This window comes from Aythya ferina (assembly GCF_964211825.1).
Source record: "Aythya ferina genome assembly, chromosome: W".
NCBI classification, from domain to species: domain Eukaryota; kingdom Metazoa; phylum Chordata; class Aves; order Anseriformes; family Anatidae; genus Aythya; species Aythya ferina.
This window is the reverse complement of record NC_140313.1, coordinates 14,631,996-14,651,122: the sequence shown is the minus strand read 5'-3', so window position 1 is coordinate 14,651,122 and position 19,127 is coordinate 14,631,996. Positions and strand designations below refer to the sequence as shown.

At 48.7% G+C, this 19,127-nt stretch overlaps 1 protein-coding gene and 1 long non-coding RNA gene across 3 annotated transcripts in view; one reads left to right on the top strand and one right to left on the bottom strand.

Annotated features, from left to right (window-relative positions):
* Positions 1–19,127, bottom strand: part of LOC311426277 (transcription factor RFX3-like) — a 201,563-nt gene that overhangs the window by 102,811 nt on the left and 79,625 nt on the right. For both annotated transcript variants that reach the window (XM_084502539.1, XM_084502540.1), the window contains one exon: positions 7,390–7,487. In XM_084502539.1, the coding sequence (XP_084358665.1) occupies positions 7,390–7,487 (98 nt within the window). The remainder of the gene's footprint in view (positions 1–7,389; positions 7,488–19,127) is intronic.
* Positions 1–19,127, top strand: part of LOC311426428 — a 271,970-nt gene that overhangs the window by 232,406 nt on the left and 20,437 nt on the right. The gene's annotated exons all lie outside the window — the stretch shown is intronic.

Below are 19,127 nucleotides of genomic sequence, written 5' to 3'. Positions count from 1 at the left end.
ACTCTGCTCTGGAGAGACCACACCTTTTGTACTGTGTTCTGTTTTGGGTCCCTCACTACAAGAAAGACATTGAGGCCCTGGAGAGCGTCCAGAGAAAGGCAACAAAGCTGGTGAAAGGTCTAGAGAACAAGTCTTATGAGGTGTGGATGAGGGAACTGGGGTTGTTTATACTGGAGAAGATGAGGCTCAGGGGAGACCTTATTGCTCTCTACAACTACCTGAAAGGAAGTTGTGGGGAGCTGAGGGTCAGCCTCTTCTCGCAGATAACTACTGATAGGACTAGAGGGAATGGCCTCAGGTTGCACCAGGGGAGGTTCATATTGGAAGTGAGGAGAAATTTCTTCTCAGGAAGAGTAGTCAGGTATTGGAATGGGTTGCCCAGGGAGGTGGTGGAGTCACTGTCCCTGGGGGTGTTTAAGGAAAGGCTGGACTTGGTGCTTAGGGACATGGTTTAGTGGGTGATATTGGTGGTAGGGGGATGGTTGGACCACATGATCTTGGAGGTCTTTTCCAACCTTAATGATTCTATGATTCTACGTGCCTTAGCATTGTTTCCAGGAGGATCTGCTCCATGATCTTGCCAGGCACAGAGGTGAGACTGACATGCCTGTAGTTCCACGGGTCTTCCTTTTTTCCCTTTTTAAAAGTGGGGGTTATGTTTCCCCTCTCCTAGTCAGTGGAGTGACACAACTTCTCAAATATGATGGGCAGTGGCTTAGCAACTACATCAGCCAGTTCCCTTAGGATCCGTGGATGCATCACATCAGGTCCCATGGACTTGAGAACCTTCAGGTTCCTTAGATGGTCTTGGAATTGGGTCTGTTTATCAGGAAAAATGATTAGTTAAATGTATGATGCAGTTAAACAGCATTGCAAAGAATTATCACAGAATCACAGAATCATCTAGGTTGGAAGAGACCTCCAAGATCACCTAGTCCAACCTATGACCTAACACTAACAAGTCCTCCACTAAACCAGTTCTTCCTAATACCCAACCTAAACCTCCCCTATGCAACTTTAGCCCATTCCCTCTCGTCCCATCACCAGGCGCGTGGGAGAATGACCAACCCCCACCTCGCTACAGCCTCCTTTGAGGTATCTGTAGAGAGCAATAAGGTTGCTCCTGAGCCTCCTCCAGGCTGAACATTCCCAACCCCCTCAGCCACTCCTCGTAAGACTTGTTCTCCAGACCCCTCACCAGCTTCGTCGCCCTTCTCTGGACTCTTTCGAGCACCTAGATGTCCATCTTGTAGCAAGGGGCCCAAAACTGAACACAGTACTCGAGGTGCAGCCTCACCACAGCCGAGTACAGGGGGACAATCACTTTCCTACTCCTGCTGGCCACGCTGTTTCTTATAAAAACCAGGATGCTGTTGGCCTTCTTGGCCACCTGAGCACACTGCTGGCTCATATTCAGCCGACTATTGACCAATACTCCCAGGTCCTTCTCCACTAGGCAGCTTTCCAGCCACTCATCTCCCAGCCTGTAGCACTGCTTGGGGTTGTTGCGCCCCAGGTGCAGGACCTGGCACTTGGCCTTGGTGAACTTCATGCAGTTGGCCTCAGCCCACTGGTCCAGCCTATCCAGATCCTCCTGCAGAACCTTCCTACCCTCGAGCAGATTGACACATGCACCTAACTTGGTGTCATCTGCAAACTTACTGAGGGTGCACTCGATCCCCTCATCCAGATCATCGATAAAGATATTAAAGAGGACTGGCCGCAGTACTGAGTCCTGGGGGACTCCACTAGTGACCGGCCTCCAACTGGATTTGACTCCATTCACCACGACTCTTCGAGCCCGGCTATCCAGCCAGTTTCTAACCCAACGAAGCGTACGCCAGTCCAAGCCAAAAGCAGCCGGTATCTTGAGGAGAATGCTGTGGGAAACGGTGTCAAAAGCCTTGCTGAAGTCAAGGTAGACCACATCCACAGCCTTTCCCTCTTCCACCCAGCGCGTCACTTTGTCACAGAAGGAGATCAGGTTTGTCAAGCAGGACCTGCCTTTCATAAACCCATGCTGACTGGGCCTGATCGCCTGCTTGCCCTGCAAGTGCCGCGTGATGACTCTCAAGATAATCTGCTCCATGAGCTTCCCTGGCACTGAGGTCAAACTGACAGGCCTGTAGTTTCCCGGGTCAGTCCTCTGGCGCTTCTTGTAGATGGGCGTCACGTTTGCTAGCCGCCAGTCAACTGGGACCTCCCCCGATAGCCAGGACTGCTGATAAATGATGGTAAGTGGCTTGGCCAGCTCCTCCACCAGTTCTCTCAGTACCCTCGGGTGGATCCCATCTGGCCCCATTGACTTGTGCACATCCAAGTGCCGTAGCAGGTCACCAACCATTTCTTTGTGGATAGTGAGGGCCACATCCTGCTCCCCATCCCCTTCCACCAGCTCAGGGTACTGGGTATCCAGAGAACAACCGGTATTGCCGCTAAAGACTGAGGCAAAGAAGGCATTAAGCACGTCAGCCTTTTCCTCATCTCTTGTAACTAAGTTTCCCCCCGCATCCAGTAAAGGATGGAGATTCTCCTTAGGCCTCCTTTTTGTGTTGATGTATTTATAAAAACATTTTTTGTTATCTTTAACAGCAGTAGACAGATTGAGCTCCAGATGAGCTTTGGCCTTTCTAATTTTGTCCCTGCACAGCCTTGCAACATCCTTATAGTCCTCCCTAGTGGCCTGCCCACTTTTCCAAAGATTATAAACCTTCTTTTTTCTCCTAAGCTCAAGCCACAATTCTCTGTTCAGCCAGGCTGGTCTTCTTCCCTGACAGCTCGTCTTTGGGCACGTGGGGACAGACCATTCCTGCGCCATTAAGATTTCCCTCTTGAAGAGCGCCCAGCCTTCCTGGACTCCTCTGCCCTTCAGAACCGCCTCCCAAGGGACTCTACCAACCAGTGTCCTCAGCAGCACAAAGTCAGCCCTCCGGAAGTCCAATACAGCGGTTTTGCTGGTCCCCTTCCTGGCCTCACCAAGAATAGTGAACTCCACCATTTTGTGGTCACTCTGCCCAAGACAGCTCCCGACAATCACATCCTCCACCAGTCCTTCTCTGTTTGTGAAGAGAAGGTCTAGCGGGGCGCCACCCCTGGTAGGCTCACTAACCAGCTGCGTCAGGAAGCTATCTTCCACGCTCTCCAGAAACCTCCTTGACTGCTTTCTCTGGGCTGTGTTGTGCTTCCAGGATATGTCAGGGAAGTTGAAGTCCCCCACGAGAACAAGCACTGATGATTTCGCAATTTCTGTCAGCTGCCTGTAGAATTCCTCATCCGTCTCCTCATCCTGGTTCGGCAGTCTATAACAGACCCCGACCAGGACGCTAGCCTTGTTGTGCCTGCCGATCCTAACCCAAAGGGACTCGACCTTGTCATTCCCAGCCTTGAGTTCTACAACATAGAAAGACTCTCTAATATAGAGAGCCACACCACCACCCCTTCTGTGCTGCCTATCCCTTCTGAAGAGCTTATAGCCAGTCATTGCAGCACTCCAGTCATGAGACTGGTCCCACCACGTCTCCGTGATAGCAACCAAGTCATAGCCTGCCTGCCGCACAATGGCTTCCAGCTCCTCCTGTTTGTTACCCATGCTGCGTGCATTGGTGTAGATGCACTTCAGCTGGGCCATTGCCTTATCCCCTGGCCTTGCCATTGTTCCCCCTGGCACAGCTCCAACAAGCCTTGCTTCAGCCCCATCCCCCTTCTTATCTAGTTTAAAGCCCTCTCAATGAGCCCTGCCAGCTCCTGGCCCAGGATCCGTTTTCCCCTAAAAGATAGGGACCCGTCTGCAGCCATCAGGCCGGGTGCCAAGTAAAGTGCCCCATGATCAAAAAACCCAAGATTTCTGTGCTGGCACCAGCCCCTGAGCCACGTGTTTATCAGGTGGGCTTTCCGTGTCCTCTCAGTACCCCTCCCTGCCACCGTAGGGATAGACGAAAACACCACCTGCACTCCCGCTCCATCCACTAACCGTCCCAGTCCCCTAAAGTCTCATTTGATAGCCTTCAGGCTTCTCTCTTCAATGTCATCACTGCCAGCCTGGACTATCAAAAGAGGATAATAGTCAGAGGGGCGAACCAGGTTGGGAAAACGAGTTGCAGAAGCTGCTGAAGGAGGTGAATCGAGTCAGTTGCAGAAGTGAAAGCCGTTCAGCTGGCTTTAGATATTGCTAAACGAGAAAAGTGGCCAGTTCTCTATCTCTACACTGATTCATGGATGGTAGCAAATGCCCTGTGGGGGTGGTTACAGCAATGGAAGCAATGGAAGCAAAGCAACTGGCAGTTGCAGCCCATCTGGGCTGCAGCATTGTGGAAAGATAGTGCTGCCCGGGTAGAGAACCTGGTTGTAAAGGTACGCCACGTACATGCTAACATACCCAAGAACGGGGCCAGTGGAGAACATCAAAACAACCAGCAGATGGATCAGACTGCTAAGACTGAAGTGTCTCAGGTAGATCTGGACTGGCAACATAAAGGTGAATTATTTATAGCTCAATGGGCCCATGACACCTCAGGCCATCAAGGTAGAGATGCAACACACAGATGGGCTTGTGATCAAGGGGTGGACCTGACCATGGACACTATAGCACGGGTTATTCATGGTTATGAGACATGCTGCTATGAAGCAAGCCAAATGGTCAAAGCCTCTTTGGTATGGAGGACGATGGCTGAAATATCAATATGGAGAGGCCTGGCAGATTGATTACATCACACTCCCTCAAACCCGCAACAGCAAGCGCCACATACTTCCAGTGGTGGAAGCAACCACCGGATGGCTGGAAACATATCCTGTGCCCCATGCCACCTCCCAGAACACTATCCTGGGCCTTGAAAAGCAAGTACTATAGCGACATGGCACCCCAGAAAGAATCAAGTCAGACAGTGGGACTCATTTCCAAAACAACCTTATAGACACTTGGGCCAAAGAGCATGGTATTGAGTGGGTGTATCACATCCCCTATCATGCACCAGCCTCCGGGAAAGTTGAGCAATACAATGGATTGTTAAAGACCACACTGAAGGCAATGGGTGCTGTGACATTCAAAAATTGGGATATGCATTTGGCAAAGGACACCTGGTTAGTCAACACTAGGGGATCCAAAATGGACTTGCCCAATCAAACCTGTTACGTACTGTAGAAGGGGATAAAGTCGCTATAGTACATGTAGGAAACATGCTAGGGAAGACAGTCTGGGTTACTCCTGCCTCAGGAAAAGGCAAATCCATTTGTGGTATTGCTTTTGCTCAGGGACCTGGATGCACTTGGTGGGTAATACAAAGGAATGGGGAGGTCCAATGTATACCTCAAAGGGATTTAATACTGGATGAGAATAGCTCATGAGTTGAATTGTATTATGTTAGTTATTATATGATACTGTATGTCATCACTACCATGATTGCTATATGTCAATGTCCTATCAATGGTATCACAGTAACAGCCACACAGATAATGATGAATGAATTTTGATAGAAATAGACAAGCACAGAGATATGATGGAACGAGAACAGGCTTCAACGTGTGACGATCCAACATCACACACCATCTCTTCTGCTCTGAAAGACTGCTGTGACAGATGGATCCCGAAGTCAGTCATGGACTACACACACTCAGTGGACATTATATATACATATATGAAAAGTGGTGATTAATTGGAATGTATTGGAAAGTGTGCAACCATGACATAAATGGTATGGAATAAGGGGTGGCTATATTGTCCTGGTTTTGGCTAGGATAGAGTTAATTTTCCTTCTAGTAGCTTGTATGGGGCTGTCTTTCAAATTTAGGATGAGAATAATGTTGATATCATGCTGATGTTTTAATTGTTGCAGAGCAGTGCTTACACCAAGCCAAGGACTTTTCAGCTTCTCACTCTGTCCTGCCAGCAGGCAGGCTAGGGGTGCAGCAGGAGCTGGGAGAGGACAGACCCAGGACAGCTGACCCAAACTGACCAAAGGGGTGTTCCATACCATCTGATGCCATGCCAAACAATATATAGGGGTGGATAGCTGGGGTACGGGGACTGGCTGCTCAGGGATAGGCTGGGCATCGGTCAGTGGGTGGTGAGCAATTGCACTGTGCATCACTTGTTTTGTACACATTGTTATTAGTAGTACTATTGTCATTATTTTTAGTCTTTAACTACTTCCACAACAAAGTTCGGAGTTGATGTAATCAGGCTCCTGCTCATCGGTTTTCTGATCTTCTTGTGTTTCTTCATCCACCGAGGGTGGAATGCTGTTGTTGATGTTGAACGTAACCGTTACCCTTTCTTTTCTGTTCTAATAAACTGTCCTTATCTGAACCCACAAGCTTTCAGATTTTTTTTCTGATTCCCTCCCCTATCCCAGAGAGGGAGGGGGGAGGGTGACCAAATAGCTGTGTGGTGCTTAGATACCGGCTAGGTTAAACCACAGCAGTCGACTTGCTACCTTTTTCATTGTATTTTTGTTCTTTCATTTTTAGGTCCCTTGACCTAAGCCATTTGCAGTTTTACAAAAAGCTTTGTAAGTTGGCTTTCCAGTGCCATGAACAATATTGGAGATTGTCCAGAGAAGGGCTACAAAGATGGCGAAGGGCCTAGAGGGGAAGACATATGACGAGCGGCTGAGGTCACTTGGTTTGTTCAGCCTCAAAAAGAGGAGGCTGAGGGGAGACCTCATCATGGGCTACAGCTTCCTCATGGGGGGGAACGGAGGGGCAGGCATAGATCTGTTCTCCCTGGTGACCAGTGATAGGACCCGAGGGAACGTAGTCAAGCTGTGACAAGGGAGGTTCAGGTTGGATATCAGGAAAAGGTTCTTCATCGAGAGGGTGGTCGCACATTTGAACAGGCTCCCCAGGAACAGTCACAGAACCAAGCCTGTTGGAGTTTAAGAAGCATTTGGGCTATGCTCTCAGTCATGTGGTCTGAATTTTTGGATAGACCTGTGTGGTGCCAGGAGTTGGACTTGATGACCCTTGTGGGTCCCTTCCAACTCGGGATGTAGTATTGTATTCCATTCCATTCCATTCCATTCCATTCCATTCCATTCCATTCCACAGAGAATGATACAATCCGAGGTAAACAAAGCTTACTACGCTTTTCATTACTTTATGCAAATATACACTGAATGTCATTTAAGATCTACAAGTAGCAACATTTTTTCTTCTATGCTATGTCATATTTAGGTTGAAGTTCAAACATGAAACAAAGGACTGGAAATACTTTTCTTTAGAAAAAAAAAAAGGAAAAACTATATTTGTTCTATTATATGTGAATTGCAACATCTCAGGGCTCATAATTTGACTTTGCTACTTAAAATACGGTAGTCCATATGACGTCATTAAAAGAATGTGCATTTAAATTCATATTTCAGTAAACATTATAAATTTGATCAATAACCAACTTACATAGCTCCATTTGTGTAGACTGTGTCACTTCCCTCCACGTACTGAATCTGGGGTGGGTAGATATGCTGTACTGGTTGCACAGTCTGTACTTGCTGTATCTGTAAACGCAAACACCAGAAATATAGGTTAGTTTACCTTATAAAAAATGACTGACTAGTGCTTCAGTGCATCTAATAGCTTCTAAACAATCCAGAGTCATGGAATATACCTGTTCTCACAATTCCTAAATAACACAGAAGGCAGCATTGTGCTGCAATTCTGTAATATGGAAAGTGGAGTACTAACATTGGAGACACATGCCCTTGTCAGAATAGGTCCTAAAAATTTCAGTGTAATCCTAGAAGAGTCTATTAAATTCTGTCCAACAGCAATTTTTCCTACTTGTTCTTCTCCACTATTAACTCATATACTTCAAAAGGAAAGTCTAAACTTCATTGTTAACCTAAGGAAGAATGAATATAAAAACCTGAATTCTGAAGAAAACACAACACTTTGAATAAGACTTTTCAAGTGTGTGTATTTGGCTTACATGTGTTTACGTGGCAAGGTTTTGGTAGCAGGGGGCCATAGGGGTGGTTTCTGTGAGAAGGATCTAGAAGCTGCCCCATGTTTGGTAAGGGCCCCACTGCTGACCAGAGCCGAGCCAATAAGCGATGTTGTTTTGCGCCTCTGTGAGAGCATATTTAAGACAGGGAAAAAAACGCTGCGCCACACAGCAGCTGGGAGAGTGAGAGGAGTGAGGAACGGCCTTGCAGGTGCCAAGGTCAGTGAAGAAGGAGGGGGAGAGGTGCTCCAGGCGCCGGAGCAGAAGTCCCCTGCAGCCTGTGGTACTCCATGGGCTGCAGGGGGACATCCTGCTTCACCATGGTCCTCACTCCTCTCACTCTCCCAGTTGCTGTGGGAGTGGCTGCCCACTCGAGTGGAACCACGACAACATGGCAAAGACTTGGTAGCAGGGGGCTGCAGGGATGGCCTCTGTGAGAAGAGCCCAGGAGCTGCCCCATGTTAGATAAGAGCCAGTTTCAGCCAGCTCGAAAAGGGACCTGCTGCTGGCCAGAGGTGAGACATGAACAACTCTGGTTGCGCCTCTGTGAGAGCAGATTTAAGAAAAGGAAAAAACAGCTATGCAACAGCAGCTGGGAGAGAGGAGCGGAAAAAAATGGGAGAGAAACAATGAGGCAGACACCAAGGTCAGTGAAGGAGGGGGAGGAGGTGCTCCAGGTTCTGAAGCAGAAGTTGCCCTATGGCCTGTGGAGAGGACCATGGTGAAGCAGGTTGTCCCCCTGCAACCCATGGTGTACTATGGCGGAGCAGATCTATGCACTGCAGCCCATGGAGTAGCCGACAGTGGAGCAGGTGGATGTGGCCTGAAGGAGGCTGTGGCCCATGGAGAGCCCCCACAGGAGCAGACTCAAGGCCAGACCTGGTGGAGAGGAGCCCATGGTGGAGCATGTGATCTGGCAGAGGCCACTGCTTGTGGGGGACCAGTTCAGGGCTCCCCAGTACAAGAGGAACATAGAGCTACTAGAGATACTAGAGCTACATATAACTACTAGAGCGAGTTCAGAGGAGGGCTACTAAGATGATTAGAGGACTGGAGCACCTCTTGTACGAGGACAGGCTGAAAGAGGTGGGCCATTGATGAGACCTCATCAATGTATATAAATGTCTGAAGGGAGGGTGTCAAGAGGATGGAGCCAGTCTCTTTTCAGTTGTACCTAGCAACAGGATGAGAGCCAACGGGCACAAACGGAAGCACAGGAGGTTCCATCTGAATATGAGGGGGCACTTCTTTACTGTGAGGGTGACAGAGCACTGGAACAGGTTGCCCAGAGAGGTTGTGGAGTCTCCTTCTCTGGAGATATTCAAAACCTGCCTGGATGCCATCCTGCGCAATGTGCTCTGGGTGATCTGGCTCAGCAGGGGGGTTGGACTAGACCTCGTCAGAGGTCCCTTCCAACCTCGGCCATTCTGTGATTCTGTGAACACTGACACCTGGGGAACACCACTAGTGACTGGTCACCAGCTGGATTTCACTCCATTCAACACCAATCTTTGGGCCTGGCCATCCAGCCAGTTGTTAACTATAGAATAGAATATAGAACCATAGAATATCCTGAGATGGAAGGGACCCACAAGGATCATCGAGTCTAACTCCTGGCTCCACACAGGTCTAGGCAAAAATTCAGACCATGTGACTGAGAGCATAGTCCAAACACTTATTAAACTCCAACAGGCTTGGTGCCGTGACTATGTCCCTGGGGAGCCTGAAGCAATGCGCTTCCCTCGACCAACTAGCGATGCCATGCTTGATGCACCTCAGGATACGGTTGGCCCTCCTGGCTGCCAGGGCACACTTCTGTTTCATATTAAACTTGCTATCAACGAAAACCTTCAAATCCCTCTCTGTGGGGCTGCTGTCCAGCATCTTGTCACCCAGCCTGTGCATATAGCCAGGGTTGCCCCTTCCCAGGTGCAGGACAAGGCACTTGCTCTTGTTAAACTTCATGTGGTTGGTGATTGCCCAGCTCTCCAGTCTGTCCAGATCTCTCTGCAAGGCCTTTCCACCCTCAACAGAGTAAGCAACACTTCCCAGTTTAGTATCATCAGAAAATTTACTGAAAACATCGCCAGACTGATGTAGCCTCATTTACCATAACCCTTTGAGCCCTAACCATAAGCCAATTGCTCACCCATCGTATGATGTTTTTGTCCAGTTCTATGCTGGACATTTTGTCCAGTAGGATCCTATGGGAAACTGTGTCAAAAGCCTTGCTGAAGTCCAAAAAGATCACATCAGCTGGTTTCCCTTGATGGACTAGATGGGTGATCTTATCATAAAAGGAAATCAAATTTGTTAAACAGGACCTACCCCTCGTGAACCCATTCTGGCTGTGACCTATGACTGCGCTGTCCCCCAGGTGTGCTTCAATAACTCCCAGGATAATCTTCTCCATAATTTTACCAGGCACTGACGTGAGACTGACAGGCCTGTAGTTACCAGGGTCTTCTTTCTTGCCCTTCTTGAAAATTGGCACAACATTTGCCAGCTTCCAGTCTACTGGGACCTCTCCAGATTCCCAAGACCGTTGAAAAATAATTGAGAGAGGTCCTGCGATGACGTCAGTCAGCTCTTTGAATACCCTGGGATGAATCCCATCCAGACCCATGGACTTGTATGGATCCAGGTGGAGTAGCAAATCCCGCACACGTTCAGGGTCGGTTGGGAGTTTATCATTCCCACCATCACGGTCTTCCAACTCAGGGCACCCAGGGTCTCGAAGCCCATCATCGGCATCGAAGACAGAGGCAAAGAAGGCATTAAACGTCTCTGCTTTGCCTATGTCCTTGTTTGTGAGGTGACCATCCCCATCAAGTAGCGGACCTATGTTTTCTCTGGTCCTCCTTTTTGTATTCACACATTTAACTGGCCCTAAAATGGAGCCCTGGGAGACCCCACTGGTGACCGGCTGCCAGCCTGATGTAACCCCATTTACCTTATCCCTTTGAGACCTACCCGTCAGCCAATTATTCACCCAACTTATTATGTTTTTATCTAGCTGTATGCTGGACATTTTGTTCAGTAGAATAAAAAATATGAAGGAGTTTAAGAGGAAAAAAAAATAACATAAAGAGAAAATTATTTTTTGAAATTTTTAATTTTTTAATTTAATGCATTATTTTTTAAAATTTTGATTTAATAAATCAAATTTTAAAATTAACTTTAAGATAATTGAAAATAATTTTCTTTATTTTTTTTATAAATGATCTGGAGAAAGGACTAAGTTAATTTTAATTAACTTTAATTAAAAATAAAGAGAATTGTTGACACATCATATTGTTTTTATCAAGCTGAATGCTGGACATTTTGTCCAGAAGGATACTGTGAGAAACAGTATTGAAAGCTCTGCTGAAATCCAAAAAGATTACAACTGACAGGCCTGTAATTACCAGGGTCTTCTTTCTTGCCCTTGAAAACTGGAACAATGTTTGCCAGCTTCCATTCAACAGGGGCCTCTCCAGATTCCCAAGACTGTTGAAAAGTAATCGAGAAAGGTTTTGTGATGACATCAGCCAGCTCTTTGAGTATCCTGGGATGAATCCCATTGGGCCCCAGAGACTTGCATACATCCAGCTGGAACAGCAAATCCCACATAGGTTTGGGAATTTATTGTTCCCATAATCATGGTCCTGCAACTCAGGGCACCTGGGGTCCCAGGGCCATCATCAATGGTCAGGTCCATGCCTCAATCACGAGCACATCTGTACGTGGTATCCCTCCCCAGATGTCCTGATGTTTCATGGGCCCATTGAGCTACAAACAGCTCACCTTTACATCCCCAGTCCAGGTCCACCTGAGCCTCTTCTCTTTCTGAAGCTCGATCTACCTCTTCGTTGTTCTGATGCTCTCCAGTGGCACGACTCATGGGCATGCAGGCATCTACATGACGTACCTTTACAGCCAGGTTTTCTATGCAGGCAGCAATATCTTACCACAGGGTAGCAGCCAGATAGGTTTACCTCCGTGCTGCCAGTTGCTCTGTTTCCATTGCTGTAACCACCCCCACAGGGCATTTGCCACCATCCATGAGTCAGCATAGAGATACAGTACTGGCCACTTTTCTCTTTCAGCAATTTCTAGGGCCAGTTGTATGGCTTTCACTTCTGCATACTGACTCGACTCACCTTCCCCTTCCATGGCCTCCACAACTTGTCATGTGGGACTCCACACAGCAGCTTTCCATTTCCAATGGCTCCCTATCACGCAACAGGATCCATCAGTGAACAACACATACTGCTTTCTGTCTTCTGGCAACTCATTGTATGGTGGTGCCTCTTTCCCATGAGTTACATCTTCGATCAATACTCCAAAATCTCTGCCTTCCGGCCAGTCCATGGTCTCTTCCAGGATTCCTGGGTGGTTGCGTTTCCCCATTTGGGCCACTGCATAATTAATGCTATCCAGTTACTCCACGTAGCATCAGTTGCATGGTGTGTAGTGGGAATTTTCCCTTTGAACATCCAATGTAACACAGGTAGCCGTGGTGCCAAGAGGAGCTGTGCTTCTGTACCAACAACTTCTGAAGCAGCTCAAAGCCCCCTCATATGCTGTTAGTATCTCCTTTTCAGTTGGGGTGTAATTGGCTTCTGATCCTCGATAGCCCTGGCTCCAGAACCCCAGAGGTCGACCTCGAGCTTCTCCTGGGGTCTTCTGCCAGAGGCTCCAGGTGAGGCCATGCTCCCCAGCTGCAGTGTAAAGTATGTTCTGCACAGCTGGTCTTGTACAAACAGGCCCAAGGGCTACTGCACGAGCTAGTTCTTGTTTGATTTGTTCAAAGGCCTTTTGTTGCTCGGGGCCCCACTCAAAATAGTTCCTCTTTTGAGTCGCTTGATATAGAGGACTCCCAAGCTGACTATAGCCTGGAACATGCATGCTCCAGAACCCTACAAGGTTATCCCTCTCCTTTACCTGGCCAGAGGCAGGGCCCCTCTAGTCCTGATTGGAGTGTCTGCCACTTAATTCTTGCAGATGCGAAGATCTTCATCAGGGTCAAGAATTACATCAGGCCTTCTACTGCCTCTGGGGAACTGCCCAACAGAAGACAGAGCAGCATTTTTCCTAGGAGACCCCCTTTTTGCTGCTGTGTTTCCTTGCAGTTCATGTACTCCAGCTGCTAGGATTGAGGTAGGTTCACCATCCCACTTCCTCATATCTTTCCTGTGGTCACGCAGATAAGACCACAAGGTGCCACATGGTGTGTGTCCTTGGTACTCTTCCTTGAGCAGGAAAATACCGATTCTTAACGACTGAAATGTTACTCCATCTGGGCGAGGAGGGAGATGATTGTTCTACGAGGTAGTGGAGCCTTTGGGACAGTTTCTCCATAGACAAGATGCAGGCCCGTAGTGGAACAGAGAGATTGTCTTCATATTTTTGAAGCTGTCAGGACAGAGCTGGTCCCATCCCCTCATCCCAATTAATTGCTGCCAGCGTACTAGCATGTGATGATGGTGCACCCTGCACAAACCTATGCCACATGGATGTTGTCCACTGGACTTCATCGGGATCTGTAGGTGTCTGGGCATTGTCCAAATCACTATAAACCATCTCCAGCACAGCTAATTCCCACAGGTGCTGGAGACCTTTCTCCATGGAGGTCCAATTGCCTATTTGATATAGAATATCTTCCTTGTGGGGTGTCCTGGTTTCAGTTAGAACAGAATTAATTTTCTTCCTAGTAGCTGGTGGAATGCTGTGTTTTGGCTTAGGATGAGAAGAGTGCTGATAACACCCCGATGTTTTAATTGTTGCAGAGCAGTGCTTATACCAAGCCAAGGACATCTCAGCCTTTCGCTCTGTCCTGCCAACAGGCAGGCTGGGGGTGCAGTAAGAGCTGGGAGGGGACAGACCCGGGACAGGTGACCCGAACTAGCCAAAGGGGTATTCCATACCATCTGACGTCATGCTAAACAATATATAGGGGTGGCTAGCCGGGGGAGGGGGCCGGACTGCTCGGGGTTAAGCTGGGCATCGGTCAGCGGGTGGTGAGCAATTGCATTGTGCATCACTTGTTTGTACATATTATTATTAGTAGTATTATTATCATCATTGTATTATTATTATTATTATTATTATTTTCCTGTCTTATTAAACTGTCTTTATCTCAACTCATGGGCTTCACTTTCCATTTCTCTCCCCCGTCCCAGAGAGGGAGGGGGGAGGGTGAGCGAACGGCTGCGTGGTGTTTAGCTGCCAGCCGGGTTAAACCACGACAGTCTTTTTGGCGCCCAACGTGGGACTCGAAAGGTTGAGATAAGGGCAGATCTGACCAGAGTGTGTTAAACTAAAATTGGTGTAAGTATTAGACCTGCTTAATAGTCACTTGTCATAATGCTGATTGCTTTAATCTCAACTCTGCTGCGCCTGTTTTCCAAATTGAGTATTATAGCACGTTATTTTCCGTATGTGCTCTCTGTCATGTTGTTTATCCTCTCTGGGCCCTGGTTTCAGACCATTATGGTACTGTGTGTTGTATCAGTGGCTTATGAGATTATGAAATATCTGGCCATGACTCTAACCTGGTATTTGTACTCAGTAACATCTTCGATTCTATACTTTGGAAACTGTATTTTGGAAACTATTAGCAATTGTATCTGTTGCCTTTTTTCATTAGGGAGTCAATCTGTGGAGGGGAAAGGGGAAGATAATTTTTCTTACTTGATCACTCTCCCTTTCTCCTTCACCACCCTCTTATCCTCCGAGTTTATTACAATAGCTCTCCAAGATATTGAATATCCTTGGGATACTCAGACCAGCATAGTCCTGTTGTTCTGCCTCCTGAATGCACTTCAGGTTCTGCTTAAAGTTAAACAACTACTTAGGAAGCTCATCCGGAGATCTGCCCGGAGGCAGTATAGTTGTGGGTGGCAGGGAGTATGGGAGGATATGGGCAGGCATCTAGAGCAGTTGGCACCCCCAGTGTTTTGGAAATTCACCCCTGAACAAGTGCAAAATCCTCAAAAACTGGCAGAATGCTTGAAAAAAAGGTGTCGCGATTCGGGAAGCTCCAAAGTAACACAAATCATTGTAACATGCTGGGGCCTGGCTCATGCCTATCAAGCTGCCATGGATACTGCTATCAACTTAGTGACAGACCCTGTGGCCACTCCAAGTCCCGTGACAGATCCAACGGTCACTGTGACCCCTACGGTGGACTCTGCAGCTGCTCCAGTCCCAGCTTCTGCAGATGCTCCAATCCCAGCTCCTGCAGCCACTCCGGTTCCAACTCCTGCAGCCGCTCCAGTTCCAGCTCCTGCAGCCGCTTCAGTTCCAGCTCCTGCAGCCGCTCCAGCTCCAGCTCCTGAAGCTGCTCCAGTCCCAGCTCCTGCAGCCGCTCCAGTCCCAGCTCCTGCAGCCGCACCAGTCCCAGCTCCTGAAGCCGCTCCAGTCACAGTTCCTGCAGCCGCTCCAGTCCCAGCTCCTGCAGCCGCTCCAGGTCCGGTTCCTGCAGCCTCTCCAGCTCCAGTTCCTGCAGCCGCTCCAGTTCCAGCTCCTGCAGCCGCTCCAGTTCCAGCTCCTGCAGCCGCTCCAGCTCCGGTTCCTGCAGCCGCTCCAGCTCCAGTTCCTGCAGCCGCTCCAGCTCCGGTTCCTGCAGCCGCTCCAGTTCCAGCTCCTGCAGCCGCTCCAGCTCCAGTTCCTGCAGCTGCTCCAGTTCAAGCTCCTGCAGCCGCTCCAGTTCCAGCTCCTGCAGCTGCTCCAGCTCCGGTTCCTGCAGCTGCTCCAGCTCCTGCAGCCGCTCCAGCTCTTGTAGCTGGGTCAGAGAAACGAGCTGTACCAGTGCAAGTTGACCCTGCAGAGGGTATTCCAACTTCTGTGGCAGACCCTATAACAAGGTCAGAGAAACGAGCTGTAGCAGTGCAAGTTGACCCTGTGGAGGGTATTCCAACCTCTGTGGCAGACCCTGTAACAAGGTCAGAGAAACGAGCAGTAGCAGTGCATGCTGCCCCTGTAGAGAAGGTGAAAAAATGGTATAGAGATTCAGGTCGTTTAGAACGCAGAGAATCTTCTGCCAAATCTAGGTATAGAGACGACGGAGATGACAACGACGCTGGGCCATCAAGGGTTCAGGAGGAGGAAGATGAGGATGCCGAAAAATCAACAGTAACTACCCGAAGCCTAAACGAGCGTGAGTTACGAGATGTGCGAAAAGATTTTGGTCGTTGTATAGGTGAGCAGTTTGTCACCTGGCTGCTCCGATGCTGGGACTCTGGAGCCAATTGTGTGGAATTAGACGGCAGGGAAGCCAAGCGACTGGGATCCCTTGCTAGAGATGCAGGCATTGACAAAGCAATTGCAGATGGAGCACAATCTCACAGCCTCTGGAGGCGTCTCCTCTCAGCTGTGAGGGAAAGGTATCCCTTCAAGGAAGAACTTTTATGTCTACCAGGCAAGTGGACCACTATGGAGAAGGGAATCCAGTACCTGAGGGAATTAGCCGTACGGGAAGTGATTTATGAGGATCCAGACCTCAGACAAACATCCAAAGATCCAGATGAAGTCAGGTGTACGCGACCCATGTGGCGGAAGTTTGTACGGAGTGCACCATCATCATATGCCAGCTCATTGGCAATAATGGCCTGGAAAGAGGATGAGGAACCCACAGTGGATGAAGTGGCTAAACAACTCCGGCAGTACGAAGAAAGTCTCTCCTCTTCCTTACAGGCCTGCGTCTCAGCTGTGGAGAAACTTTCTGAAGAGTTCCACCAACTTAAAGAGAATCTATTGTCCTCCCCACCTGAACCAACCAGTGTCCACCGACCAAAAGAGAACACTTGGGAGAAACTTTCTGAAAAGGTTCACCAACTTGAAGAGAGATTATTCTCCTCCGTACCTGTACAGAGCAGTGTCTCAGCTATCAGGGGTAGTCGTTCATCCACACAAGGAAGACGATATGGTGGGTACTCACCCCATGCCACCCTGTGGTTTTACTTACGAGACCATGGAGAGGACATGAGAAAATGGGATGGAAAATCTACCGCGACCCTAGAGGCACGGGTACGTGAGTTGCAAAAGAAAACAATCAGGAAAAAGGGGTTCTCTGAAAAGTTTGCTGCTCCAACTTCCAGCAGGCAGTCCTTCAAACACAGAAACGAAGAAGATTCCGACCAGGATTAGGGAGGCCCTGCCTCCAGCCAGGGGGAGGAAAGGGATAATCGAGTTTATTGGACTGTGTGGATTCGATGGCCTGGCACATCAGACGCACAGAAGTATAAGGCTTTAGTAGACACCGGTGCACAATGCACTATAATGCCATCGAGCTATAAAGGACCAGAGCCCATCTGTATTTGTGGAGTGACAGGGGGATCTCAGCAGTTGACTGTATTGGAGGCTGAAGTGAGTCTGACTGGGAATGAGTGGGAAAAGCACCGCATTGTGACTGGCCCGGATGCTCCATGTATCCTTGGCATAGACTATCTCAGAAGAGGATATTGCAAGGACCCAAAAGGGTTCCGGTGGGCTTTTGGTATAGCTGCCTTAGAGACAGAGGGCATTAAACAATTATCTACCTTGCCTGGTCTCTCAGAGGACCCCTCTGTTGTGGGTTTGCTGAGGGTCGAAGAACAGCAAGTGCCAATCGCTACCACAACTGTGCACCGGCGGCAATATCGCACTAACCGGGACTCCCTGATTCCCATCCATAAGCTAATTCGTCAATTGGAGAGCCAAGGAGTGATCAGCAAGACTCATTCACCTTTCAATAGTCCCATATGGCCAGTGCGAAAGTCTAATGGCGAGTGGAGACTAACAGTGGACTATCGTGGCCTGAACGAAGTGACGCCACCACTGAGTGCTGCAGTGCCGGACATGCTGGAACTTCAGTACGAACTTGAATCGAAGGCAGCCAAGTGGTACGCCACAATTGATATCGCTAATGCATTTTTCTCCATCCCTCTAGCAGCAGAGTGCAGGCCACAGTTTGCTTTCACTTGGAGGGGAGTCCAATATACTTGGAATCGACTGCCCCAGGGGTGGAAACACAGCCCTACCATTTGCCATGGACTGATCCAGTCTGCACTGGAGCAGGGGGAAGCTCCTGAACACCTGCAGTACATCGATGACATTATTGTGTGGGGTGACACAGCAGAGGAAGTTTTCGAGAAAGGGAAGAAAATAGTCCAAATCCTTCTGAAAGCCGGTTTTGCCATAAAACAAAATAAAGTCAAAGGACCTGCACGAGAGATCCAGTTTTTAGGAATAAAATGGCAAGATGGACGTCGTCAAATCCCAATGGATGTGATCAACAAAATAACAGCTATGTCTCCACCAACTAACAAAAAAGAAACACAGACTTTCCTAGGTGTTGTGGGGTTTTGGAGAATGCACATCCCAAATTACAGTCTGATTGTAAACCCGCTCTACCAAGTAACCCGTAAGAAGAATGAGTTTGAATGGGGCCCTGAACAACGACAAGCCTTTGAACAAATCAAGCAGGAAATAGTCCATGCAGTAGCCCTTGGGCCAGTTCGAACAGGACCAGATGTAAAGAATGTGCTCTACACTGCAGCCGGGGAGAACGGCCCCACCTGGAGCCTCTGTCAGAAAGAACCTGGGGAAACTCAAGGTCGGCCCCTGGGGTTTTGGAGTCGGGGATACAGAGGGTCTGAGGCCCGCTATACTCCAACTGAAAAGGAGATATTGGCAGCATATGAAGGAGTTCGATCTGCTTCGGAGGTGGTCGGTACTGAAGCGCAGCTCCTCCTAGCACCCCGATTGCCGGTACTAGGCTGGATATTCAAGGGAAGGGTCTCTTCTACGCATCATGCAACTGATGCTACATGGAGCAAGTGGGTTGCACTGATTACTCAGCGGGCTCGAATAGGAAACCCCAGTCGCCCAGGAATATTGGAAGTGATTATGGACTGGCCAGAAGGTAAATACTTTGGGATATCATCCGAGGAGGAGGTGGGTCGTGCTGAAGAAGCCCCACTGTACAACCAGTTACCAGAAAATGAAAAGAAATATGCCCTGTTCACTGATGGGTCCTGTCGTATTGTGGGGAAGCATCGGAGATGGAAGGCTGCTGTATGGAGTCCTACACGACGAGTTGCAGAAGCTGCTGAGGGAGAAGGTGAATCGAGTCAGTTTGCAGAAGTGAAGGCCATTCAGCTGGCTTTAGACATTGCTGAACGAGAAAAATGGCCAGTTCTCTATCTCTACACCGATTCATGGATGGTAG